At 49.9% G+C, this 26,072-nt stretch overlaps 1 protein-coding gene across 7 annotated transcripts in view; it reads right to left on the reverse strand.

The window, feature by feature from the left end:
* Positions 1–336: 336 nt before the first annotated feature.
* Positions 337–26,072, reverse strand: part of Cd6 (CD6 molecule) — a 38,543-nt gene continuing 12,807 nt past the window's right edge. Inside the window, exons 2-13 of one of the 7 annotated variants that reach the window (XM_021636100.2) lie at positions 11,749–11,820; positions 10,529–10,867; positions 9,649–9,960; positions 8,928–9,230; positions 7,413–7,475; positions 5,703–5,843; positions 5,329–5,424; positions 3,874–3,990; positions 2,422–2,493; positions 1,968–2,222; positions 1,619–1,720; positions 337–1,239 (exon numbers count right to left, since the gene is read on the reverse strand). In XM_021636100.2, the coding sequence (XP_021491775.1) occupies positions 1,172–1,239; positions 1,619–1,720; positions 1,968–2,222; positions 2,422–2,493; positions 3,874–3,990; positions 5,329–5,424; positions 5,703–5,843; positions 7,413–7,475; positions 8,928–9,230; positions 9,649–9,960; positions 10,529–10,867; positions 11,749–11,820 (1,940 nt within the window). In that variant the 3' untranslated portion in view covers positions 337–1,171. Of the gene's footprint in view, positions 1,240–1,618; positions 1,724–1,964; positions 2,223–2,421; positions 2,494–3,873; positions 3,991–5,328; positions 5,425–5,702; positions 5,844–7,412; positions 7,476–8,927; positions 9,231–9,648; positions 9,961–10,528; positions 10,868–11,748; positions 11,821–26,072 lie in introns of all 7 variants that reach the window. The other 6 variants (XM_021636098.2, XM_021636099.2, XM_060386662.1 and 3 more) reach the window with 6 other exon arrangements.

The following is a 26,072-nucleotide window of genomic DNA, read 5'->3' on the forward strand; positions in this document are numbered from 1 at the left end:
CCAGAGCGCTGGGCTCACCTGCTAAGGCATACGTGAATGTGTGTGGAGGGCTGGGGAGATGAAGCATGCCCAAGCCCCGAACCAGCCACAGGGTACCACCTCTTGTGCCTTGGGGAACTACCTTAAGGTGTGTGAACCTGGGCGGCCAGACTTAAGATGTACTTGTGAGTGGTGTCACATTTCTCATTTTTTAATAGAGCCTCCAGAACATGCCACAGTAAGGACTTGAACTCCTCCACCTTTGAGGAGATGTATGCCGTCACATGTTCTCACATGAGAACACATGTACAAGCACACAGAGCACTGAGTTTAAGCAATTGTCACAACACACCTCGCTTTCAGTCAGCAATCATTTAATCTCTGGAACTCAGGACAGGCCACTGTAACCTGGCTGGGGCCCTCCAGTTCTCTGAGGCTGTGGGGACCTGTTTAGCCCAACGTGTTCCTGTCAACCCAAGGGGATCTGTGGGGACTCAGAGCTTCTGGTGCCCTCTAGCACTCCAAGACAGGCCCCTGCATTCCTGCCCCATCCAGGCTGCCCCTCCCCTTACTCTGAGGCTGGGCAGGAACCCAAGGATCTCAGAATAAATGTTCGGTTATCCAGAGATAGAGAGAGAGAGGTCCAGTCAGTGCCCATGATGGATTCAGAGACCTCCAGTTGGCAGGACTGACCTTGGCCTGACTCAGGGTGGGAGCACGTCTTTGTCTTGGCTACGTTCAGCTGACAGTGCCCAGGAAGGCCACGTCCCTTGCTAAGCCGGTACACTACTCTGATTGAAGGCCCTGGTTTCATTGAGGCAGCACTGCCTTCCTGAGTGAAAATGCCAGCCCCGAAGCGGGGCCTGCATTTCAGCAGTGGTTGAGCAGCTTCCTGAGACTTAGGATCAAAGTACTGGACATGGCAGTGAGACGAGGCCTCAGGTTACCCAGCATGGCCCTTCACCACTGCCAGAGGTGGCCAGAGCCTGCTTGTTCAACCCAGGACTCAGCGCTCACACCGTTGGCCATGCCTTCTGCTCCAGGCTCCTGCAGGTTGATCGATGGGAGGATGTGGGGCTGGGAGAACGTCCACCCTCCCAGCTCTGCTAGGGGCCTCAGCCTCTCAGAAAGTTATGGATGGTAGAGTAGGAGAGCAGAGGGAGGGGTCACCCAGGAGCCTCGGGGAGCCAGGCTAGGCTGCTCCGATGTCATCATAGTCCTCCTCTTCATCAGTGGAATCTGCTTGGGGGTCCGGAGGCCCTGTGGGACCAGGAGGATCGGATGAGCAAGGGGCACAGTCACTACCCCTGCCACCGCACCAAGAGCAGGCCTGTGTCCACCTCCTACCCCAGTCCCCGTGGCACTGTCTGAAACCTTCTCATTCTCTTTTCTACAGCTGCCTCCAGCCAGAGCCTTGCCTAGTGCAAGGCTGAGGTTCCCAGGCTGGCGAGTGGTGGATGAGTGCGTGTGGTGGCCTTACCATTACTGATACCTCCCCTATGTGGCCAACCAGCAGCTTCTGCTTGAATGCCCCCGCTGATAGTGAACTCACTTCCTCTTACAGAAACCTCTGAATATTTCCCCATCCGGTCCACATCATCTGCCCTCTCCCCTCCCCTCTCCCCCATCCCCCTGCTACCTGGACATTCAAACTGCTCCACTGGAGGATGGTGGGGTGGTGGCTGGAAGTTCTGGTACCATTCTCCGGATGAGGTGCTGGAGCTGTCATCGGCTGAGGTCCCTGCTGAAGGACCCGAGCTAGTTACTCTCTGCCAGGAGCCAGCCTGCGCATAAACTACCAGAGCCACTAGCCCTGAAGACTCAGGAAAACCAAGTCTGGAGCTGGGCAAATGAGGAAATGAAGGTCCAGAGAGAGGAAGAGACTTGTCAAAGGTCACACAGCCAGCCATCTGCTCAGGGTTTGGGCTCTATGCCTCTGCTGGAGATGTTGGACATAGGATTGGGAGCTTGGAAGGACACACAACTACCTGCAAACATCGCCTGAGAGCCAGCCAGTTCCAAGCTGGGGGGCTGTTCCACGGGGGGACTTCTCTCGGAAGAAAACACCTGGGGGTTCCATGGAGGCGGCTTGCCACTGGTGTCATTGCAGTAACTCTCCTCAGACGAGGTGCTGGAACCACTGTGGCTCCTCCTGTGGTACTCAGAGCCCAGAGAGGGGACATCCGCCCCACAGGGTCTCGGGTCCGCAGCTGGGATGTGGGACACGTGCAACTCTTCCAGTCCTGGGCCAGGAAAAGGGAAAAAAGCAAGGAAGCAAGAGAGCTTTAAATTAGACTCCCAACAGAACTTACTACCGAGGCCAGACACAGCAGTTGAGGGGAGTTGCTGCTAGTGGCTCCCAGGGTGAGCTTAGCTACTGAGTTTGGAGGCAAGGTTGGCACACTGCTTCTCTTCTCCCAGACCCGCCCCCTCCCAACTCACCTTCTTCCAGGGGTGGCATTCGAAACCTGTTCTGCTGGGCCTCCTCCTCTGTGACCCGGTGCCTCTGGGAATCTGCAGGAAGCAGGGTCAGGTGGAGGCATACAGACAACCCTGACTTGGAGAGGGCTCTACTTTCATCTAGGGTATCTCAGGTCTACTGTGGACCAGTGTGGAGACGGGTAGCTTCTGGCTAGAAACCTGGTGCCTTGACCCCTGCTGCATGCTCCAGCTGCTCCTTATAAGGATATTACTGACTCTGGGCTCGCCCTTATGCCCTGGTTGCTCCAGAAATAGGCTGACATTTGCCCTGGGAAACACTTCTTGGGATGTAGAGCCACAGGGCCCAGGATGATTGTATCCTGTGTAACTTTAAGGCTCGGGATCCGGCTTAGGTTGAGTCTTAAGCATGCCTGTCAGCTCTTCAAAGCCTGACAATGACTTTGAGTTCCACTATCACTGCATCTGAGATACAAAATCGCACCTTATACACCTGCACTCAAATGCCTCATTGTATCCTAGTGGCTACCAAACACCCACTCTTGGGCCAGAAGAGGCAGATCCTCTGCATCCCAGAGTCAGCAGATGGGGTGAAGATAGAGACCACTGCCCAGGGTCCATTCTTCCCCTGCCTGACCCTCAGCTTCATGGGTGGAAGGCCCCTGCCCTGCCCCTCTAACAGCTAGCAGGCTTGCACTCTGAGTGGAGGGGTGGAGGTGGAGGTGTCCTTGTTGTCCTGCTGTGTGGATGTGGCAATGACTCGAATGCACCCTCGAAGATAAAGGCAACATCCTAGGGAGTTCACAGTAGCAGCAAAGGAATCTTGGGGGCCCCCGACTTCCAGAACTCTGGTATTTGGAGGGTCTCAGTCACACACGGCTGAACTCTGGTCCTAACTTGACTGTACAGTAGGCATAAGTGGGGCTCAAGAAATTTTGACACGCTCCAAATAGATCCACAGGAGTGAGGGACCCTCTGGCCTAGTCTGTCCTCTCAGCATTGACTGGATACTGATGCAAGTGCTAGCTTCTCTGGTCCTGTTCCCAGCAGGCAGTGGGAGAGCTAGACAGACTGACTAAGAGGCGTGGGCTAGCGTGGCAGTGGAGGAGGCTGGGCAGGCCAGAGTGAGACATGGCTTGGGGGCGGTGAGTGTGTAAGGATTTGCCTGAATCGTGTCTCCCCTGGGCCCTCAGGGTTTGCACAGCCTCAGGCATCCTTAGATGCATGTGCAGGGCCTGATGATGGTTCTGAGACCCTGCCCAGCCCAGAGACAGCACAGAATACACTCCTGTGAATAGACCAGTCTCCAGGGTCAAAGGGTACTTTGAAAGCTTTACTTTAGGACCATTCAGAATCAGTACAAGGGAACAACAAGGAAGTCCTGTGAAAGCCCTGTGGGCATCAGCAGGTGCTCTCTTGCAGGTCCCAAGCCCCTGGAGCCAGCCCAGCACTCACTGTAGAAGGTGGTCAGGGCCACAGGTGGCTGGGAGCTGAAGTCATAATGCTCATAATCGGATTCGGAACTGGAGTCTGAGTCCTCAGGGACCTGGGGCTGGATAAACAGCATAGGAGCTGGGGAGAGAACAGAGGGTTGGGGGGCAGGGCACAGCACTGAGGTGGGCAGAAAGATTAAGGGGAGGGACTCAGAGCCTTTTAGGAGGGACAGGGGACAGAGTAGCAAGTGACCCATTTCATTTTTAAAATGCAATGAGATTGAACTCAAATTCTTTAGAGACAAATCATGCATCCTAAAGGATGGGTGACGTGTGCACGTGCAGAGGTCAGTCCCAGGAGATGGTCACCTTGCTTTTGTTTACTTGTTTTAGATAAGGACCTCACTTTGTGTCCCTGGCTGGCCTGGACCTCTCTATGCCTATAGGGCTGGTCTTGAACTCATAGGCTGCCTGCCTTTGCTTCTGGAGCCCTAGGATTAAAGCCATCTGCCACCGACCACCACACCCTGCATATTTTCTCAGGTTCTCTTACTGGGACTTGGACCTTGCTGAATAGGTAGACTGGCTGGTCAGCAAGCTCCAGGATCTGCCTGCCTCAGCCTCCCCCTAACTAGGAGGATTAGAGCCTCATACCACCATGCCTGACTTTTGCATGGATATGGTGTACTCATGCTTGAAAGGCAAGCACTTTAACAGACTGAGCTATCTCCCCAATCCTAATTCTTTTCTTTTCTATGCATTGTGTTTTACTTGCCTGTTTCTGTGTGATGGTGTTGGATCCCCTGGAACTGGAGTTAAAAACAGTTGGGCACTGCCGTGTCAGTACTGGGAATTGAACCCAGGTCCTCTGGAAGAGCAGCCCATGCTCTTAACCACTGAGCCATCTCTCCAGCCCTCCAGTCCTAATTCTTTTACTCAGAGAATATGAAAAAAGATCCAAGAGAATCTTTTCTTTAAATAGGGTTCATGTACCTCATGTTAACTTCAAGCTGGCCCTGTACTGCTGATCCTCCTGCCTCCACCTCCCAGGTCCACAGGAGTGTACCATCATGTATGGGTTGCGCAGTGCTGAGCATTGAACCCAAGGCCTGTGTGTATCTAGCAAACACTACCAGTGTAGCCACGCCCCCAGCCCTTGTTCTGGGAGGATGGTGATGGGCTCTGTGGGGCATCTGGTTAGGAAGCATTAGAACTGACATCACAGCGAGCAGGGCCAACATTTCCTCTGAGAAACAACATCTCATACTTGGTTTGTATTTGCCCAGAGCTGGTGCCAGACTGAACTAGAAAGAACTTGTCTACTAGTCCAGAGGCTGTGGACTGCCCAAGACAACACAGTCTATGCGTGGTCTGGCCTGGGCTCCTCTCCTCTTGGTGCCACTTTGGCCTCAGCAGTGGTGACCCTCCAGAGTCTACCTTCCCCCCGACCCCAGCCTTTCCCATGGTGACAGCCTACCTTCTTTGGGAATGGTGATGGGGACAGCGTGGTAGTTATTGATCCCTGCTTGGATGGCAGTGGGAAGCTGCTGGTGGTTCACTGAAACAGGGAGGGCTGAGGGAAGGGAGGCAGAGAGCCTGTGCATCATTTCTGCTTTATTTTTCCGTCTCCCAGTCTTTCAGGTTCCAGGTTCGGGGGCACATCTCCTTCACCCACACCCAACACAGAGTCTGTTTCTTCCTTCCCACCATTTAAAGGTTTCTCCAAGCCTGAGCTGGGTGGTCCTTGAAGGACCACTCCCTTTGGGGCTCTTCCACATCTCAATACTCAGGGATGCCTATGCCTCAAAACTGCTGTTTCCTATCCAGTAACTCCAAGAACCTCACACCTACCATATTGTCCTTTGGCTCTTAAGAGAAGAATAACTATGAAGATGAGGGAGACAAGGAGGAGAGTTCCCAGGATAATACAGGAAATGAGGAGTGTCAGATCTGAAGAGTCCTTATCCTTCACCCTCACCGGCACAGAGGATTCTGGAAACAAGCAGAAAAAGAAATAGATGTTGGCCACGTTTATACCTTTTCTTGCCTTCCACTCTGAGGAAACTGCTCCACTTTCCTTTTCACCATTTTCCTCCTCCCTTCTTTTATTCAAATCTTTTCACTGCAGCTTTTAAGTGCTTCGTGTATGGTAAGTGCTCTGCAAGTGTATATTAAATGAGCAGTTGACGAAATGCACTTACTGCCTGAAATTTTCCTCTGGCTACTAACCCACAGCTGGCTCTTCCTCCTTCCCTACACCCTCCCTCCCCCTCTTCTGGCCTTCAGTACTTAGTCTTTGTTCAGTAGACAATTATTTAGTATCACGTGTGTCAGGCATTATATCTTAGGGTTAAAACATGATGACATTATCGCAGGCCTGGTGGCTCTGCCGAGTGGGGAGATGAACAAATTGGGCCACATGCTTTGACTGTGTCTGCTTCGCCAGGGGGGAAACAACACTCACTCAGTCCTCATTTTTCTCCCCTTTCCTTTTTGGCTGCTGACAGGGTGGTTTGGGCTAGGAAGGGTAGGTAGGTTTGGTACCCAGGAGCAGTGTGAGGGGATGCTGAGATATGGGTGGCTTTGCAGTGTAGACCCCAGGAAAACCCCTGGGGCTAAGGGAAGGGTTGACAATGGCCCCCACCTGGCTCTTTGAGGCCTCATCTTTCTTTGTCTTTTGGAGTAGTATGACTCTCCACCCTGACTCTAAAAGGGGACATGGGAACTATAGGTGCTGCTAGCCTCATTCCATAGCCTGAGCAGCTGCTAGCATCTCACTGTGGTCTATGCTCTTTATCCATAGCCAGGGTCTCTGGCAGGACTCTAGTCCCCCAGTTTCTCCTCCAAACACTGTCCTGCCCTCTCTTGAAAGTCCAATGCAGGCTGTGAGTGATCCAAGCTGTGGGGAAGGGAATCCAAAGAGTGCTCAGTTCCCATAGGGATATTTTATATCTCAGACCCATTCTAAGTGTTAGAAACTATTTCACGAAATGACTTCATAGCAGTAGCCCCAGAAAGACACCTTGGTCACTGTCCCCCAAACTCAAGGAACCTGAGGCGAAGAGACCTGGTGACACATGGCTAGCACACACAGCCAGGATGTGAGGCCCGGGAGCCAGCCCTGGTGCCGGCCACGCTATACAGATCTGGCACAGGTCTGGAAATAGAGTTAAAGTTTCTAGTGCTGGCCAACGGGTCTCGAGGAAGAACGGCTTGGGAAATAATGCAGGAGGGCACTAGACCCCATGCCCTAAACCTTACTCACAGTACCTCACCACCTAGACAGTTCAGGAGTGTTGAACCCAACTGGTTCCAAAGCAGTTAGGACCTCTCTGACTTAAGGAGTGTGTGTTTGTGTGTGTGTGTGTGTGTGTGTGTTCAAGAGTGTGTATTGCTCACATAGGTCATATGGCTGTGGTCCTCTATGGCAGGATGTCCCCGAGGGACTGGTTTGTTGGCAGGATTGGGGACCCTGGAAAAAAGCCTTCAGCCTGTCTGTAGGCAGACACATGCATACACAGGGAAAAGCTACACTGCACTGCTGGGAAAAGCTACACTCACCTATGGTGACTGGAACTTGGGAAGGCACTTCAGATGTAGACAGATTGAGATGTCTCCGGGAGCCTGTTGGAAAGTACCACCAATACACTTAGTGAGTTCACTGAGTACCTACTGTGTGCCGAGCATTGTTCTAGAAACAGAACAAGACAGACAAGTGTCCTGGAACCACAGGCATTGTGGACATAAGGAAACAGAAACTTCGGATGGGGTATTCCCATTGTGGGCACAAGGGTAAGGAAACTTCCAATCCCCTGGGGAGCTGGGTGTACGATGCTTCAGTTAGAATGGAGATGGATGGAAGCATTCCTTCTTCCTGCTGCAGACCCTCTATCCTTTCCCCACTCAACTTTGATTGTTCTTTGGGGCCTCAGGATCTAGGGGTCTATGTCCTCATTAGTGTAATCCACTGTCTCTAGTGGATCTGCTTCCTAAGGTATGGAGCCCATTAGCTGTAGCATCCGAGTCTCCAGCTACCTGGAGGAACAGCCTTTATTCTGAAGCCACAGAAGTTGAGGAACTGTCCCAGTCCTCCAGGCTGGTGAACAGAAAAGCTGGAACTTGGAGTCAGGGGTCTGAGCCCCACAGGGATGCTAACACTGAGTCCGTGCAGGTGGGACCCTTATTTTCACATTATAAAGCTTCTGTAATTGAAATAACGGCCTCACTATGTATGACAGCATGTGAAGAGTTTGGGCAGTATTTATTTTTAGTTTCTTTTATCACACCGACCACAGCATTTTTGGTGTTTCTGTCTTTCTCCTTTTCCTTTCTTCCTCCTCGAGGTGTTGAGGTCTGAACCCAGAGGCTTCAGGCACACCAGGCAAGTGGTCTCCCACTGAACTACACTTCCAGACTGCAATTATTTGTCTTTATGGTGCATAAGACACCAATGCTGGGGAGGGGCATGTGTGGAGAAGGAGGAGGAAGGGAGAAGTTGGGAGGGGAGGAGGGAGGGAACTACAGGGGGGATACAAAGTGAATAAAGTGTAATTAATAAAAAAATTAAAATAAAAAATAAATGAAAAAAAAAAAAAAAGACACCAAGGCTGTGACTTGCCACTGTGGTCTTAGAGTTGGTGAGGTGCAGTAGAAGCCATCTTCTACAGCGGGTGTAAGGCTGAAATGAAACAAGCTTTCAGGAGCTTGACAGTGCTTAGCATGTGAGTATAGCTCCCTATGCTATGTCACACGTTATTGTCATCATCCGTGTTTCCTAATCTGATTCTTCCTGCAATCATCACCTTTGGGATAGCGAAGGGGCTTCAATCACTGAACCAATTCCAGCAAAAAGGGACCAACTACTTAGCATATAATAATGACTGCCTTGAAAAATACTTAATCCATGAATTTGGGCCAGAGTTGAGCATCTAGTAAAAAAAAAAAAAATCCTGATCGATTAGTAATGTCTGCCTGAGCATGGTAAGGGCAATGGTCTTTCTTGGGCCAGGATCTGCTAGTTGCTAAGCCAGCGAAATCCATGGACTAAATCTAGTGGAGGGGCTGGGGAAGGAATACCTGAGCAGACGACCCTGGCGGCCAGCGACTGGCTGCACAGGTAGGAGTTGTTGAAGCGCCAGGAACAGTTGCTGAGGGTGGGTTCCTCTCCTTCGCAGGAGTAGTACATTCTACCTTTCAGGGAGTGTGGCAGCCCCCTGGGCCTATCCACCTCTGATCCGCAACCCAAGGAGCGACAGAGCACCTTGGCCTCAGACGGGTACCACTCGCTGTCACACACGGTGCTCCAGACCCCTCGGAACTGGACCTCCACCTGCCCTTCGCAGGGGTCGGCACCTCCAGTCAGCCGCCAGGACTGGTGCTCTGCAGGCAGGTGAAAGAATCAGGCTAGGATCGGGCCCAAACCCCAGCCAACCTAGAACCCCAATGCAGAGATGAACCCAGACGGCGTTTTCCCTCCTGCATCTGTGACCCCTTTGTGCACCCCACCTGCTTTGGCTAGCCCTCTGGCAGGACTCTAGATCCTGGCTGCCCCAAGCGTGGGCCGTGGACATGCAGAAGCAGCTGCATCTCGGCTGTGTGTGTGTGTGTGTGTGTGTGTTACTGATTACTTTACTAACACCCGCCATTGTTGTGGCTATAAACAAGAAGCACAAGCCAAACGGAACGCTGGTCTGTAATAGTTCAACAGTGGGAGGCAGGGTGGTAGATAGGACACTTCCGGCCTTCAGTCCTAGTCCTACTCAGGATATCCCGTCCCAAGGCCTCCAGGCTCACTGACCTGAGCACACCACTCCTGCGTCCTCCTTGTGACCGCAGTACTGATTTCCAGGCAGCCCGGGGCAATCCCACAGGTAGGACTCGGTCCCAGAGCAGTTCACCTGGTCACGGTGGATGCGTCCTTGGCCTGGGGTGAAGTGCAAGCCAGCCAGAGCCTGCACGGCCGTGCCACACCTCAGTTGCTTGCACACCACGTGTGCGTCCTTCAGGTCCCACGTGTCATCGCACACTGTTCCCCATTCACCGTGTTCCAGCATCTCCACTCGGCCTGCGCAGCTGCTGCCACCGTCCACTAACCGCACAGCCTGGTTCTCTGAGGATGGGAAGGTTTGGGATGTGTTAGGAGTTGGGGCAGGAAGAATGGGGCTTTGGACTAGATGGGAGCGGCTGTAACCTAGAGGGGAGGATTGGGAGCCTAAACTGAGAACCCAGTGGGTGGAGGTGGTTTGGAGATCATGTGGGAGGGACCTGAAGGGCAGGAGGCGGGACCAGAGGTCTGGTAGGCGCGGCTTTGAGCGTAGGTCTCAGGCGTCAAGCCCCTGCTAAAGGAAGCCCGGGAACATGGCATATTTATCTACCTGGAGGGAAGGGCGAACATACAGGTCCCTGCCAGGAAGGAGACGTAATACACAGAGACAGGGTTAGGACAGGGGACCAAAGGGGACTAAGTGGACGCTCTTGAGCTCTAGCAGGGGAAGAGTGTGCAGGCCACATCTGAAGCGATGCTCAGATCTGGAAATGACAGGATTTGGTGGGGGCGTCAATGTGGAACTCGTGAGTTTGCCCGACTTGGGAGGCTGGGGGTGAAAGTCTGGAGATGAAGGTTTGGCTGCAGTGGTTGAAAGCTGAGGTGTAGCGTAGGTAGCGGCAGGCACACGTACCTGCACAGGTGAGCCACACCAGTCTCCTGTCGCTGTCACACTCGTGCTCTGCCACCTTGCAGAGCTGCCAGTTGGCTCCGCTGCATTGGACGGTTGGTGCCCGCGCCCACGTCATGTTCCCGGCCCTGCTGGTGTTCCCAGCTGGCAGCTCAGAGGTAGGTGGCGTCAGGTGGGTAAGCTTCCCCGAGTCACCGCACTTCAGTGCCTGGCACACGACGTCAGTGGTGAGGTTGTCCCAGTGCGCTGCGCACACAGGCTCCCAGGAATCCCCCTGTAGAACCTCCACAGATCCGCTGCAGCGACTGCTCCCGTTCGCCAGGCGGACCCCCAGCTGCTCCTCTGGAAGGGTCAAAGATGAGCTGAGACCTCCTCAGATCTATGTTCCCATACCTGCGCATGGGGGTGGGGCTGACACTTGGGAGGGATTCACCTCTACCCTGTTTCATGAGCTTGGCCAACACCTATCCCAGCTCTGGGCCTGAGGCCTTCCTGCCATACGATGGAAGGACAGGAGAAGTCAGTCAAGGCCTGAGCCTAGATTTCAATTTAGAGAAAAGTTGAGGCTCAGGCACGGCTCTGGAACTGTTAGACCTAGTGTGAGAATGAAAGATTGGGTCCCACAGTCCCCTCTCTGGTGCCCCTGTCTCTACTGGCACCCTTTTATAACAAAAAAAGCAGGGTTCTGGCTCAGGGGTCCTGTTGGTCCAGGAGTCCCTTCTCTGGTCCCCGGGCTGCACTGAAGGTACAATCCTAGGATGCATGACAGTGACAAGACCTGCAGCTGTAGTGGAAGCAGATGACCTTCCTATAGGAACCTTTCTTAAGTCCAAGAACCTTCCTATTCGAATGACTTGTCTGTTTCTGCTCCCCAGAATGCACCCCATTGCTCACTCACAGCCCTGCACAGAGTACAGCCTCAATAAACACGTGCAGAGCAAATGAAAGACTGCATTGACGGTGCCCACGACCCCACCACAAACTCTAGCTTCCTCTGCACAAACCCCTCAAGCGGCTTGTGGTCTAAGTGAAACTCAGAGTTCTCATGCCTCAAGGAGAGCCGTACAGTATAGAACCTGGGTCCCTGGCTCGGGAAGGGGTGGTCTCAGGAGTCAGAGGACCTCTTTGGTACCTCAAAGTCCGCTGTCCTTTCTTGCTAGCCCAGACACAGTCTGCTTGGCCTCGGAAAGCTGACTGTAGGCCCTGGGAGACGGTCTGCTCACCTAGGTCCAAGGGAACATTTGGAGTGCTGCTGCCATTTCTGCGCTGGCCAGAGGGGGCTGGAGATGGGGGGCCTGAAATGAACCAGGAACAACCAGGGTGGGTAAGGGAGCTCCAAACCTGGGGCCATAGAAATGCCCTAATGACAAAAGCCTGCTGAGGCTTTTGGGAAAATGTGGCTCTCAGGCTTGGGTTCCTTTGCTCCTTTCAGGGTGGGGGAAATTCTCGAACTGTGTGGGAACCGCTGAGCTCTCCGACACCAAGAAACTGACTTTCTCTAAGGGCCTGTTCCAGGTCTTTGCATGTCGTAGTCCATTTACTGTCAACAGCGCAGTGTGGTGTGTTGTTGCCAGTCCCGTCTTATAGGGCAGAAAGGGAAGCTCAGGCGGCAACAGTCCTTCGCTGGTGCCAGTTATGTTGCTTTCACCCCTTCAGAGCCACCCTGGTCCACTCTGTCCCAGGAGGCTGACCTCCGCATCCTCCTGGGGCTTTGGATCCAGGCTATGGGGAGCTCCGACAGAGCTGAGAGGGAGGGAGGAGAGTAGAAGCATGGAGCTTGTGTGGTCCTCATCACCCCCTCCCTCCCTGTGAGGTCCCTCAAAGGCTGTCCTTTATCTGAATGCCATTGTTTCTCACAAAGTATAAACCTCTCCCCAACTGTCTCCCTCTGGGTCCCCCCCCACACACCTCTTGTCTCAGGCCCAGGGAAGCCCCAGAGCTGCTCCCTGGCTCTTCCTGTCTAGATCCTGACAGAAAATAATCTGGTCTTCACAGACTCCCTCCTTTGCTGCCCAGCCTGACCTAGATGACGCAACAACTCTGTATTCAAAGCACAAACTCCACAGTGACACCGTGACTGTGACACTCAGAGCGGGAACTCAGACGTGTGGGAGCGACGATTGCAGAATTTTGCAGAATTCCGGTTCCCACAGCAATGAGCCCAGTGCTTCAGTGTGGCTTTCAATATTTCTGCATATGCAGGGGTTGGGGAGAAGATGGGAGGGTTGGGATGGTGGCCGGGGTCGGGGGTGGGGCTGTGTGTGTATGTGTGTATCTGATTGAGACTGTTTGCATTCATCTGGTCATGTCCAAGTGTGTGTGTGTGTGTGTGTGTGTGTGTGTGTGTGTGTGTGTAACCATGTTGGGGGGTCTCAGTTCACTTTGGTATCATCTTTCTCTTGGTGTAGATATCATTTTCTTATGTATAAAGTTGCATATTATTTCTCCTAGGCCAGAAAGTCCTGGAGGGAGGATCCCAGGTGGGTCCTCCAGGATGCTCAACACACTGTTTGCTGATTGGCTGGCTGCAGGAAGCACGGAGTAGACGCTGCCAGCTCCCAGGAAAACTGTCACCAGTTTATTAAAACTGGCTGCACTCAAGCACCGGGGGCTCTGTGCTACAGGCATTGTCCTATTACTGGCTGCTTTGGGGATCTGGTTTTGGGGATCTCGAATTTCCATGATACCCTGAGCCTTCCTTTAACCATGGTCTCTGTTCACAGAGGTCCCAGGACAGGACAAGCATTTCCTCTTTGCCACCAACACTTTTCTCAGCCCCACAGGACCCATTTCATATTGGGTCACTTTTTTTTCTGCAATAATTTTTTTTTTTAAGTTTGCCTTTCCCCGTGCATTTGCTTTGTACCATCAAGACGCCTGGACTTAAAAGGAAAGTGATGCTGAATGGAAGAGGGTGCTCTGTCGACCTGAGCTCAGTCCCCAGGACCCACAGGACAACCCAGGACCTCCGTGGGTTGTCCTCTGACCTCACACACAATCAAATAAATGTAATTTTAAAAAATGTAATTAAAAAATTACATTTAAGAAAACAATGTGCAGTGCACTTTTATGAAACAGCACAAAAAAAAAGAGTTAAAATGTCTGTTCACGGGAAAATGGCTTATGAAAGCCTGGTGTGCTCATCTCTCGGCATTGGATGCAGCCCATGAAAGAAGGAGAGAAGAAAGAGGGGCATACGCCCTTAATCCAAGCACCCTGGACACAGAGGCAGGTGGATTTCTGTGATTTCAAGGTCAGTCAGGTCTCTGTGGCACGTTCTGGGGGCTGGGAAGGAGAAGAAAAAGGAAGAAAAAAGAAACAGAACCGAGCCCTGTTGACCTGAGGGATTTTCATGCTGTCTTCATTAAGTAAGACGCAGAGAGGAAAACAATGAAGGGAAGCTGAGCTACACGGCTGTTAGTGGCCGTGTGTGTAAGGTGTGAATGCGAACAATGAGAAGACGCTGAGACACAAAGCAGCTTTATACTGTTTGTATAAACTAGATGACAGGTGTTAGAATTAGCATATTAAAATTAAGGAATTAGCATATTAAAATTGAGGACAGTTAGGAGAGTAATGCCTGACAGGACCTGGGTTTCATTCTCTGTAACACATCAAACCGGGCACAGTGGCACATGGGTGTATCGCCAGCACTTGGGAGGTGAGGCAGGAGGATCAGGAGCTTAAGGTCGTCCTCGGCTACCTCAGTGTTGAATGCTGAGTTCACTGACCACCTGAAATTGCCCTTCAATTCCCTAAAACATGACCTTGAGCTGTACTTTGCATGCTGAGGAAGCAGTGGGCCAACAAAGGGAAGGGATGGAATGTAGGAAATGGACAGAGCAGCCCAAGCCAACAAAGAGAATGCCTTTGCAGTCCAGTCCCAAGCAGAAACCTGGTGGGACTGGCGGAGCTACTGAGGAGAAGGTTCCAGAGGAAGGTGCCACCAAGGGGACTCTGAACACGGAAGGGACAAAAGCTCCAAAGAAGCCGGGGGCAGCACAAGCTCATGACCCCAGCACCCAGGAGACTGAGAGGGAAAGATGGAGAGTTCCAAGTCAGCCCATACTACATCGAGGAACTCTTTCTCAGAAAGAAAATAAACTGTAGAAGAACCCAGGTGGTACCCATCTATAGTCCCAGCACTTCAGAGGTAGAGGCTGGAGGATTAGAAGTTCAAGATCGTCCTTGTCTAAATAATGAGACTCTGTCTCAAAACAAGAGCAGCAGCAAAGCCCACAGAAGAGTCTGAGGAACTAGGGCTCTGGCTTATCCTGTGTCATTGAAGCCCCTGGTTCCTGCAGGCATTTTTGGGGAGAGATGTTGGAGGGGCAGTGGTGAGGAGCCTGGACACTTAAGGGAAGCTGAGACCCCACTGGCCATCCCAGCATTGGAGCAAATTTAGTAAGGAGACCCTTAGGTCCCTTCCCTCAAATAAACAGCTGTATGTGTCAGTTAGGTGACAGCTACAGCCCGGGGTGCCTGTGGCCACTGGCTCAACCTGAGATGCTGAGAAAAGCATAGATGTGTAATAAGGTTGAACACATGATGGATGAAAGTTTCATGTTGGGGAGGAATTAGGATGAGGGAGGAAAGGAGGGCTGAGAAATGAGAGTGAATCTACAGAAGAAATAACCTTGTGGAAGGGTGGCACGTGCCAGTGCTGGAGACACGGTTAGAAACACAGGGTAGTGTTTGCAAGTACCCACGACAGCAGCAAGCTAAGCCCCGGGCTGCCTGTGCCTCTACTTCTGGAGTAGCCTTGAGAGCTGGGGTGGAAACTCACGGCCAGAGCATGCCTGAACTGTGTGGGGCCTTCTGTTGGGTTGAGGGGAAGGGGAGGGAAAGGAAGAGAGTAGAGGGAAAGGCAAGGGGTGTGGTGGGGTGGAACTTCTGGTATCGATTCCCCGTGGAGATCAGAGTCCATACTTGGAACTACTGGAGTGTCCGTCCAGATGAGACTGTCTGTAAAACTGAGGTAGGTCACCGACCCTCTCTGAGCCTCAGGTAACCCCTCCCTCCATTCCTGGCTATGTGGTAAATGGCTCTGCCCTGCCACGTGCTCCCTGAAATGATGGATGGACACCTCTGAAACTATAAGCCCAAATCGATCTCTCCTCCCTTCATTCATTTTCTAATGCATCTGCCACAGCAAGAGAAAGCCTTTCCAACACAGCCCTGCTATATTTTAAGGGACACATGGGCTGCACCCTGATCTGTTTTGCTGGCCACCTGCACCAAGCACAGAGCCTCATCCAAAAAGGATGCTAAAGGGATAGAAATAGATGTAGCTCAATCTTTGCCAGTGAAGAGGGATCATCAGAAAATGAAAACACGTCTTCCCATGGTGCGTTTTTCTGCTTGCTGCTTGCTTTATGTTCTTCTAAAATGCCAGTACATTCTACATCAAAATAAAAACTAACTCACCTACTCACTCATAAATCTTCAAATAAATGCACCAGGTGGCTGCTCACAGAACCCGCGAAACGAGTTTTATAGCCAACTATCCAGGCATTCTGCTCAGTAGATAAAGCTAGTGCAAAACATATGGCCAGGTTAACCAAAGCCAACTCCCTCCTGGGGAAGAAACAGCTCATATCATTGCAAGATCTGGGCATTTTCCCTGCACATGTCAGCATACTCTAGGGGGAGGCACAGAGCAAGGAGCAGCAGCCTACGCATTGGCAAACAGGGATCTTGGTTGGTTCTTGGCATTAACTTGCTGTGTGACCCTTGCTTTCTCACTGGTATAATGAGTAGATGGCCATCTTAATCTCCTCCACCCCTTCCATTCTTTGGTAATTAGACTAACATCTAAAATGGGAGAAAGAGCAACTATTGAACACTTACCTTTAGATGTAGCTGTTATTCAGCTGTTTTGCCTGGAAGATGAACTAGAGGATTCCCAAGAGCCCTTTCGGGTGAGGCCCCTTATCAGTCCCATGTCACCATCAAAGACACACCGAGGTTCAGCAAGTGATCTAGGGACACCCGGATGGACAGTGATGATGGCAAGATTTGCACCTGAGTAGCCAAGCTCTGGAAGCCACTCTGCTGAACCCCTAAGTCTAGAAAGGACAGCTTCTTTACACCCCTGGTACCACTGCAAAGGCTGGGTCAATGTCACTGTGTGCGGGAAACTCACAGCCTGAAGGCTGCCAAGAAAATTAATCTGGGAAGACTATGTTTTGGTCTTTTGTATGGACCTGTCTTCAGAAGATTGACCTATTCAGTTTGGAGGGAGAGCTGCATGTGCTGTGGCCCCATGGGATGTGGTTTGTGCAGCTGAGAAACAGAAAATTTCCTTTTATGTGATTTGACGAATCTCTATTTAATTTTAAGTTCCATTCAACCATTGGAGAGCTTTTTTTAAAAGGATAAATTACCGTCATCACCATCACCATCATCATCACCCTCATCATCATCACCATCATCACCATCATCATCACCATCATCATCATCACCATCACCATAATCACCATCACCATCATCATCATCACCCTCATCATCATCATCACCACCCTCATCCTGTGAAGTAGGAGCTCATGCCACAGTGCATGTGTGAGGTCAGAGGACAGCTTTGTGGAGCTGATTCTCTCTTTGCTCTGTATGTGGATTCTGGGGATCTAATCCATGTTGCCAGGCTTGCTCAGCAATCATCTTTACTTCCTGAACCATCTCCTGGACCTAGAGAGCTTCTGTTTTTGTTTTGTTTTGGTTTTTGTTTTTTGTTTTTAAGAGAGGGTTTCTCTGTGTAATAGCCCTGGCTGTCCTTGACTGGCTTTGTAGACCAGGCTGGCCTCGAACTCACAAATATCTGCCTGCCTCCGCCTCCCAAGTGCTGGGATTTACAGGTATGTGCCACCACGCCTGGCTGTCTGGAGAGCTTTTTTTAAAAAAAAAAAGCTTGGAACAACTTGGGTATAGCAATCTCCCTCTTCAGTTGGAAATTTGTAAGATATAAACCTAGAACATTTTTCTCCCTCCTTTCTCTTTCTCTTCTTCCTGTCCTCCCTTTCTTTATTCTTCTTTTTGAGACAGGATCTCACATAGCTGGATATTCCAGTATTTGCTTTGTTGTGCATACTAGCACTCAAACTGGGCCATTTTCCTGCCTCAGCCTCCTGAGTGCTGGGATTACAGTTATGTGTTACCACGCCCAGTGCAGATTGCTTATTTCTAAAAATTAATGTTCAAATTTATATGTGCTTTAAATGTGAAGTTCATACTGTATTCTAATGACTTAGTGAGGGAAACAGGATATAAAAGAGACTCACTAATAAGAAATAAAAATATTTTAGAAAATAAAGCATTATTAAATTAGCTTTATCTGTGTGGTCAAGGTAGCATCATTAGTTTGGAATTTTGGTATCATTTCCCTTTACTTCACAAGCCTCACGTTTTCTATTCACCCATGCTACCTAGGAAGGACTTGGGGAATGCAGTAAAGAGTCTATGTACTTGACTGATGTAGAAATATGAGTGTCAGAGATTCAAGGGCTTCCAACCCCAAAGAACTCGGTCCTTCGGTGTGTGTGTGTGTGTGTGTGTGTGTGTTGTAGAGGCAATTGAGAGATGTTGATTCCCTGTTCTTTCTCTCTCACTGGGTCTTTCACTGAATCCAGAGCTTAGCTGATGCCCAGCAAGTCCTGTCTTGCCCTAGCCCTAACTGCTGCAATGCTAGGGTTGTAGGTGTATGACCATGCCTGCCTTTTTATGTGGGTGCCGGGGATTGAACTCAGGCCCTCATGCTTAAGCAACAGGTGCTCTTACCTGCCCATCCACCTCTCTAGCCCAAGAGCACAGCTTTTAAAAGCACTGTTGTCACCATATCCCACAGCAGAAGACATTCACCTACTTGGCATCTCTTGTGCCTCCCTGAACTCCAATTTTCACCCTTCCCTTTCTGACACTGAGTCCAGGTAGATGAAAGGGGCAGTTCAGAATCTCTACTTTAGGTTCTTCACAGTCCAGTAGGCTTTGGTTGTTGTCCCCTGCCTCAACCTGAGACAGTGAGAATATGTGAGCCAGGCTCTTCCCGATGCTGGGAAACAAGCCTGTTGCCTTCATGCCAGTGTAGGCAATGAGCCCATTAACATTTGCTGAACTCAGCTTCATGCTGGGAGCTGGGGTGGGTGTGAAGGAGATAAGCGGAAATGGAATGATCTAGAAAGTAGAAGCAGCATGACGTTTCCAGAGCAGCAATTCATTCGTGTCCTGGCCTCTGTTCTCAAGGCCTTTTTTTTTATTTTTATTTTTTTTTTCATGATTTAGAAGAGGATCTTGGGGACAGACACACTGGTCTGTCCCCAAGTGATTTAAGCCATCACTGCCAATCACCAGCCTCAGGACCTGACGAAGTCGGTAAGCCCAGTTAGCAATAACCTGGTACTGGATTGCTTTGGAGGGTGACATGTGTGAAAGGTTGAGGACGTGGCACACGGCTGCCGCTGTTATTACCCTTCACCCTGAGGCTCCGACCTCACTTCTCTAATTCAACCCCAAGGGGATTTGAGAGTGCAAAGTAGCAGTAATTATATATTCCTTCCTTGGCTTCGTGGTGACTTTGAAGCCTCTCAGCCTTTGTCTCTGCACAGGAGCAATCCACTCTCCCCAAGGCCACATGCTCACCTCCTCCCTCCCTATCTCTCTCCTTAATCATATCACGGCTGCCTCTTTCACAGCTTAGCTGCTGGTTTCCCTGACTCTGCAAACATGGCATCCTCTGTTCCTGAAGAGATGTGGGCTCTGGTTACCATGGTGACAAGAGTTTCTCTATGTGAAATCGCTCTCTTCTTGGCCTATTAAGCTTGCACCTTCTTTGCAGCTACCAGACAGCAAGATGAGACACCACTTCACAGAGAGTAAAGAGCACTTGAAATAAAATTCCCAAGGAGCACAGGGAGGTTTTGCCTCCACAAGAGCCCAGCAGCCAGGAACACTGGCTTTTCCTTTGCTTCATGAACATTTGATCTTACACTAAGGCTTTAGGGCAGAATAGAAAGTCCAGGTCGCTTTCTAGCGTCGCACTCACTGGAGGATCTTAGAGTCTTGGTATCTGGTTGGGGAAAGCCATCTGTTCTAGCAGATGTTACATAGCAGAAGGAGTACCAGATTGCAACCAAACACGAGCGGGTTCAAATTTAGCCTTGGAGTTAGGGATGTAGCTGTACAAAATGAGGACATGACCACTCCAAGGTATGGCTGAAGGGAAGGATTTATTGTCAATATGCAGGGGAGTCCAGAGCAGGGAGATAGAATAGTATACTACACATGGCCGGTAGACTGAACTGGGCCGTGAGAGGAGAGACAGGGAGAGTGAGAGAGGAAGAGAAAAGAGGAGAGAGGGCCTCAAGAGAGGACCAAGAACCAAGAGAACACATGGCAATATAGCAGGATTGTATAGGAATACGAAGCCCTTGAGCTGGACAGGTTTAGGGTAGGGGCAGGGTGAGAAGAGCTGAGGGGAGCCCGGATGCCAGCATGGACTCTGTAACAGGTACTTATGATGCTGGGAGAGCCTGGAGGCCAGCATGCACTTTGGTATAGTGCATTCTAATAGTGCTAGAGTTAGCCATTTGTCCCCAGTCTCTTTTGGGCCCGACAGTAGCTCAGCTGGGAGAGTCCTTACTTGACATTCATGAGACCCTGGGCTCCATACCCACCATTACACAAAGTGTTGTATACACCTGTACACTTAACACTCAGGGAGTAGAGAGATGATAAATTCGAGGTCATCCTCAGCCACACAGTGAGTTAGAGAGCAGCTTAGGGTACATGAGGCCCCATCTCAAAAAGAAAAAACAAAACAAAAACAAAAACCCACAATATTTTAAAATACTCAGTTTTCCCTTCCAGTGTGGAGTGACCTTGGACAAATCTCTTCACCTACTGTCACCTCCTGGGTATAAAAACCTCACAGGACTGAGGCACAATTAGAAGAACCCTCTCAGGGTACTGCTGACTCTGTAGGTTCCCAGGAAGGTCTTGCTGAATCACCTGGCCCAAGCGTATAAAGTATGTAGTAGCTATATGTGCGCGCATATGTCTCGTGGGTGGGGAAAGCAGATCGCACCCGAAATATACCAGGCGTCCTTATACTTCTCAGAGAAATAGCATAGAGAATGGTGATTCCTTGATAAACACTCAAGACGTTGGAAATCATAGCTTCACGTGTGCATCCTAGGGGGGAAACCCTCTGGGGTGTTCCCATGCCGATGTATGCAAGAAATGTTCAGTGTTAACAGAAGTGAGAAGCCACCTCACAGCCCACCAGCTGCAAGTGGCTGTACTGTGCTGTATACAGAGAAAGTACCGAGTTAAAGGAATGGAGCAGCTCATTGGCACAGCTTCAGAGCCCCGGGTGAAGGTTTAGAATGCCATGTCCCATACATGTCATCCACACTCAGTGCTCCCTTGATCTTGTCCGGTCATACAAGCTAAGCAGGGTGGGGCCTGCTTAGTTCTTGGGTGGGAGAGCATAATCAATATGCAATTCAGCTCGCATCCCAACTCTGCCCCCTGTGCGTGGGCAGAAGAAAAAGATGCACACGCCATGCTGGTTCCGGAGAGAAGATGCTCTCTGGGCGGCAAAAGACAAGGAAGTCATTTGATAATATCTGTGTGGTTTTCATGCTAATCAATAATTTCCTTATGAGATCTGAGCAAATATGGCAAAACAAAAGCATTGCTTAAATATGAGGGTTAAGGATGACTTTGGCTTGTCAAAATATTCATATTACACTTGTATGAGTGTGATATTTGTCACAACGCTTCTGGGAGATGCTGTAATGGGTAGTGACAAGATCCATCTTTGAGGGCCATCAAGATGGCTCAGCGGGTAAGGCGCTTGCTGCCAAGGCTGATGACCTAAGTTCTAGTTCCAGAAGCCACATGGTAGAAAGAGGACAGATGCTCCTAAGTGGTCCTCCTACCGCCACACAGAAGATACGGCCTGCACACTCACTAAATAAGAACCACCTATAAAGGTGGCATTACTGGCATTTTTCTGTGCTTTCTAAATTCTGTAACATTTACTATATTCAATCTTAGTGATAAGGATAGAATTGATGCGCACATGTGCGGGAGGCCTTTGTAAATCACCCACGCAACCGTGATGTGTGCCAAACGTCTTCCTGCCCATTCTTAGTTGGAAAATTATGGGTCTCAGTCTCTGTAATGGTTCTCAGAGGTAAGTTTACTGGTAAAGAGATGAGAGTCAAGAGATGAAGGAACTTTCTAGAACAACAGAGTCCCTAAGAGACAGAGCAGAGCCCAGACTGAGACCATCCTGAACTGTCACTCAGTCTCCTCAGGGTGACTCACACCTCTGTGATGTCACCTTTGTGACGGCTGAGGAGTCTTCACTCCAGCAGTGTCTCCTGAGCCGTACCCAGACCAGCTGCCCTTCTGTTAGGAAGCAGAGATATGGGACCTTGCCAGGCCTTCTGGCTGTCACCAAGCTTGAAAGTCCAGGTGTCAAGAATCCTATTTATAGGATGCAGATGGTGACAGAGAAGTGGACGATGAGTCTCAGAAACCCAAAGGAGAGCAAGGACTTCTCGGCTGAAGCAGGGGAGCCAGCAAACCCAAGAAGATCTTGGCTTTGTTTTTTCAGTACTAAGAATTATAGCCAGGGTCTAGCATATAGTAGGCAAGTAAGTGTTCTGTCTGGAACCACATCCTTGGCCCATTGTTCTTTCAGTGTTTTGTTTTGTTTTGTCTTGTCTTGTTAAATAGGCTGGCCTTAAACTTTGCAGTACAGGCCAGGTAGACCTTGCACTTATGATCCTCCTATCTCAACCTCCTTAGCCAGGGTTACAAGTGTGCATCACCATGCTTGCCTGAATAAAGGAAGTGACTGAATCAGTGGCTACTGAGGTCAGTAACTTTCAGGTTTAATGACCCTCCAGAAAGGGGATTTCTCACTGGTCTGGCAAAGCATTTCCACACGTACCAAGAACTTTCTCTGGGCCTAGGGGTTGAAGTACATTACATCATATGAGGAAATGTTATGAAACCTGTCTCAGGGGCTAGAGAGGTGGCTGCTGAGATGAGCTGACTGATCCTCCTGAGGACCCAGGTTCAGTTTCCAGCACCCTCATGGCAGCTAATAAACATCTGTAACTCTGGTTCCAGGGCTTCTGACAGAGCCATTCTATCGAATATAGCAGGTGGCTTCAACAAATGAGAGGAGGTAGAAGTGGCAGGAGGTGCCATGAGCAAAGGCCTGGAGACAGCATGGAGCGGGCCGGTGTGTTGGACTAGACTAGAGATTAAAATGAAAAGGGAAACTGTCTAGAGGGTAGCTGTCTATGTGAAGGCTGAGCTGGCTTTCGTAGGCTGGAAGGGGCAGAGGTTGAAACTGCTGGGCTGAGTCTCACCTCCTGGGGCCTGTCCCCACCCACTGGCTGGGGTGGGGGTCGAGCTGCAGTGAGGCCTTCTTGGGATGCTGGGGCAGCAGTTTCTGGGCATGGGCAAGGGATGAACAATCTCCCTGCTGTGGGCAGCATTTGGGGGCTAAGGCTGATGACAGGGATGAGCAGTCTCCCCATGTGGGGTGGAGGTTGGGGGCTAAGACAAGACCTTCCTAAGATGGCTGGAGTCTCCTAAGAGAAGGGCACCTTGATGTTGGGTACCAGAAGGCACCAGAAGTCATCATCATCCCACCTCAGAGGGAAACAGGCTTCTCCAGGCTGGACCAGAGTCCAGGGAACTCAGGCCTCAGGAGCAAGCTCTAACTCAGCAGCCAGGCTCACAGGCATTTCTCCTGTGTTCATAGACCCCCATCTTCAGCATTCCTCCTTTCATCCACCACCTGGCTTTAAGTGAAGTCAAGAATAATGCCATGTTCTAAGAGAAGCTAGAGAGGGACTAAGAGTGTGCCCATTCATCTCTCTTAGGGACCCATGAAATTTCAGGTTTCAGATGAGAATTGAGGCTCAGCAGCATGTAAAGACCTCTCCAAGATAACAATTACTAAGCAACATGTCCAGATTTGAGTAGCAAGAGCCCCTGCAGCTACCTAGCCGTATGGCTATCCTACACAATGCTCTGTAAGTCACATTGTGGGTGCCTCTGTGACAACTCCAGGTCTTTCCAGTTCTTGTGTCTTTAAACTCTTAGTCTTGGAGGTGTTGGTTGTTCATTCTTCTATGGATTCCTTTTTCTTAGCTGGTTCTGTGCCACCCTGTCTTGGTAGAGTTCACAGATGACTGTGAGCAGATGAAAGTACTTCTTAGGGTTTGAAGCAAACTTTGAGAGAAGTAAAGATGAAAAAGAAGGATGTCTTGAAGACAAGTAGGCACTATCAAGGATGAGGAAGTAATAGGACTGAGACTCTGTTCAAAGACTCATATCTCTGCCTAACAACCTAAGCTAGACAAAAGTATATTTTCAGAGGGTGAATGGTAAGATATAGCTGTATAGAACGGTAACCTGCCACTCCTACTGTACCCCCTGTCCACCTACACACCTTTCCTTTGTCATCAGTGAGATAATACAACAGGAAACCCATATGCTTTTTTTTTTAACAAAAATATTCAAACCTTGCCAATAGAAACCCTGTCTTGAAAAACAAGACAAACAAACAAAATTCAAACCTTGATTTTAATGCTGAAAGTGCAACGTTGCTTTCTCAGCCTCTGAATGTCATACAGAGTCCATAAGTCTTCAACATGGGACTTGCAGTGACTTGATAGAACGTTTGTCAAGGCCAAAGTGCAAGGATTACCTGGGAACTTTGGCAGAGGCATGAGGCAGCCGTCCCAGACTCTGTCAATCAGTGCCCACTGTTTGGGGTGACTCTTTCTCAGGTAGATGGCCACCTGCCTGCTCACCCAGCCTCCTCTTCTGGCTTAGGATCTAGTTGTTTTTCGTTTTTGTTTTTGTTTTTTGTTTTTTTTTTGGGGGGGGTGTTTCAAGACAAAGTTTCTCTGTGTAGCCCTGGCTGTCCCGAAGCTTACTCTGTAGACCAGGCTAACCTCTAACCCAGAGATTGGCCTGACTCAGACTAGAGTGCTGACATTAAAGGTGTGAGCCACCACACATGGTTATGACTTAGCATTTAAATTCTGAAATCTTTGGGAGAGAGGGGCAAATTCCGCAGCTTAGGGGGGTTTGTGGCTTTAGAGCTAGGCTGAGGTGGATTCAAATCCCTTGCTTTCTATTTTTGAGCCTTAGTGTGTTTTGCCAACCTAACATCTTTCTGAGGGATGTCAGGCAGTGAAAGAGAGCCCAGGCACCTAGGGCCAGCCTTAGTCACCACCCTGGGGGCGGTGGTGACCACTCTTACACAACCATACTGCAAATCTGAGGCCCTAGAGGGTGCTTCTATAACTCTGTTGATTGTGAGGCCCACCCTAAGAAGCCATTTGCAATCTTTATTTATCCCACGAAGTGTGAAGAATCCTACATTTTTCTGTTGAAGTGTGAATGTATGTGGTTTCTAATGGCTTCCCTGCCTCCTTCTGAGACATCGCATCATGGACAGTATATGCATCATGCCAACTTTTAAAAATCTAAGCCATATGTGGAAGGGGGCACCCTTATTCCCTGCTGGTGGGGGGTATAAACTAGCATAGCCATCTATGAAAATCAGTAGGGAGATTCTTCCAAAAATTAAAAATACAACTACAGTACTCCTAGGCACATGCCCGAGGGATCGTCTCACTACACAGATGCTTGTACATTCTTCTCAGGAAATGGAGCCAGCCTAGATGTCCATCCACAGAGGAGTGAACCGTAGGAAAGCAGTGTATAAATAAACTTACTGAAGTTTCAGGAAAATAGGGAGAGCTTTAAAAAGACTATTAGTAAGATGACCCAGGCTCAGAGAGAAACCACACATGCTCTCTTCTACCCAGAGCCTACCCTTCAGTGCTTGTATATGAAGTTGTAGTATAGGCAAAACCTCTCTGAGACTAGACCGGAGACCATTAGAGGGCAAAGAGGGTTTGGGAAGTGTGGGGTACAGGAAAGAAAGAAAGCTATTGGCGAAAGGCAGGCGCTGGTTGGGGAAGAAGCCAGGGGAACGACAACAAACTATTATTTTAAGTGCCATTAATAAGGGGCTGGGGAGATGGCTCTGTGCTGAAATTCAGGTATTTTGAAGCTAAAAACAACAACAATAAAAAAGAAGTATTATTCTAACATACAGAAATGCTGTAATTATCCATTCTGTTCTTTTAATTTTGGGTATGTTTGTGTGTGTGATTATTTTTTTCCACTAAAATTAAATGCTGGGGGCTGGAGAGATGGCTCCGTGGTTAAGGCTGCTCTTCCAGAGGGGCTGGGTTCAATTCCCAGCATCCACATGTCAGCTCACAACTGTCTGTAACTCCAGTTCCAGGGGATAGGACGACCCCCCCCCCCACAGACATAGACGCAGGCAAAACGCCAACGTGCATAAAATAAAAATAATAAATTAAATGCTGGAATCTTAAATCCAGCTACCCCAGAATGTGGCGTTATTCAAAAATAAAGTATTTATATAGAGTGTGCATCAAGTAAAAGTGAGGTCTGTGGTACGCAGGTCTTAATCCAACAT

The sequence above is a fragment of the Meriones unguiculatus genome, chromosome 1, assembly GCF_030254825.1.
Source record: "Meriones unguiculatus strain TT.TT164.6M chromosome 1, Bangor_MerUng_6.1, whole genome shotgun sequence".
Lineage (NCBI taxonomy): Eukaryota > Metazoa > Chordata > Mammalia > Rodentia > Muridae > Meriones > Meriones unguiculatus.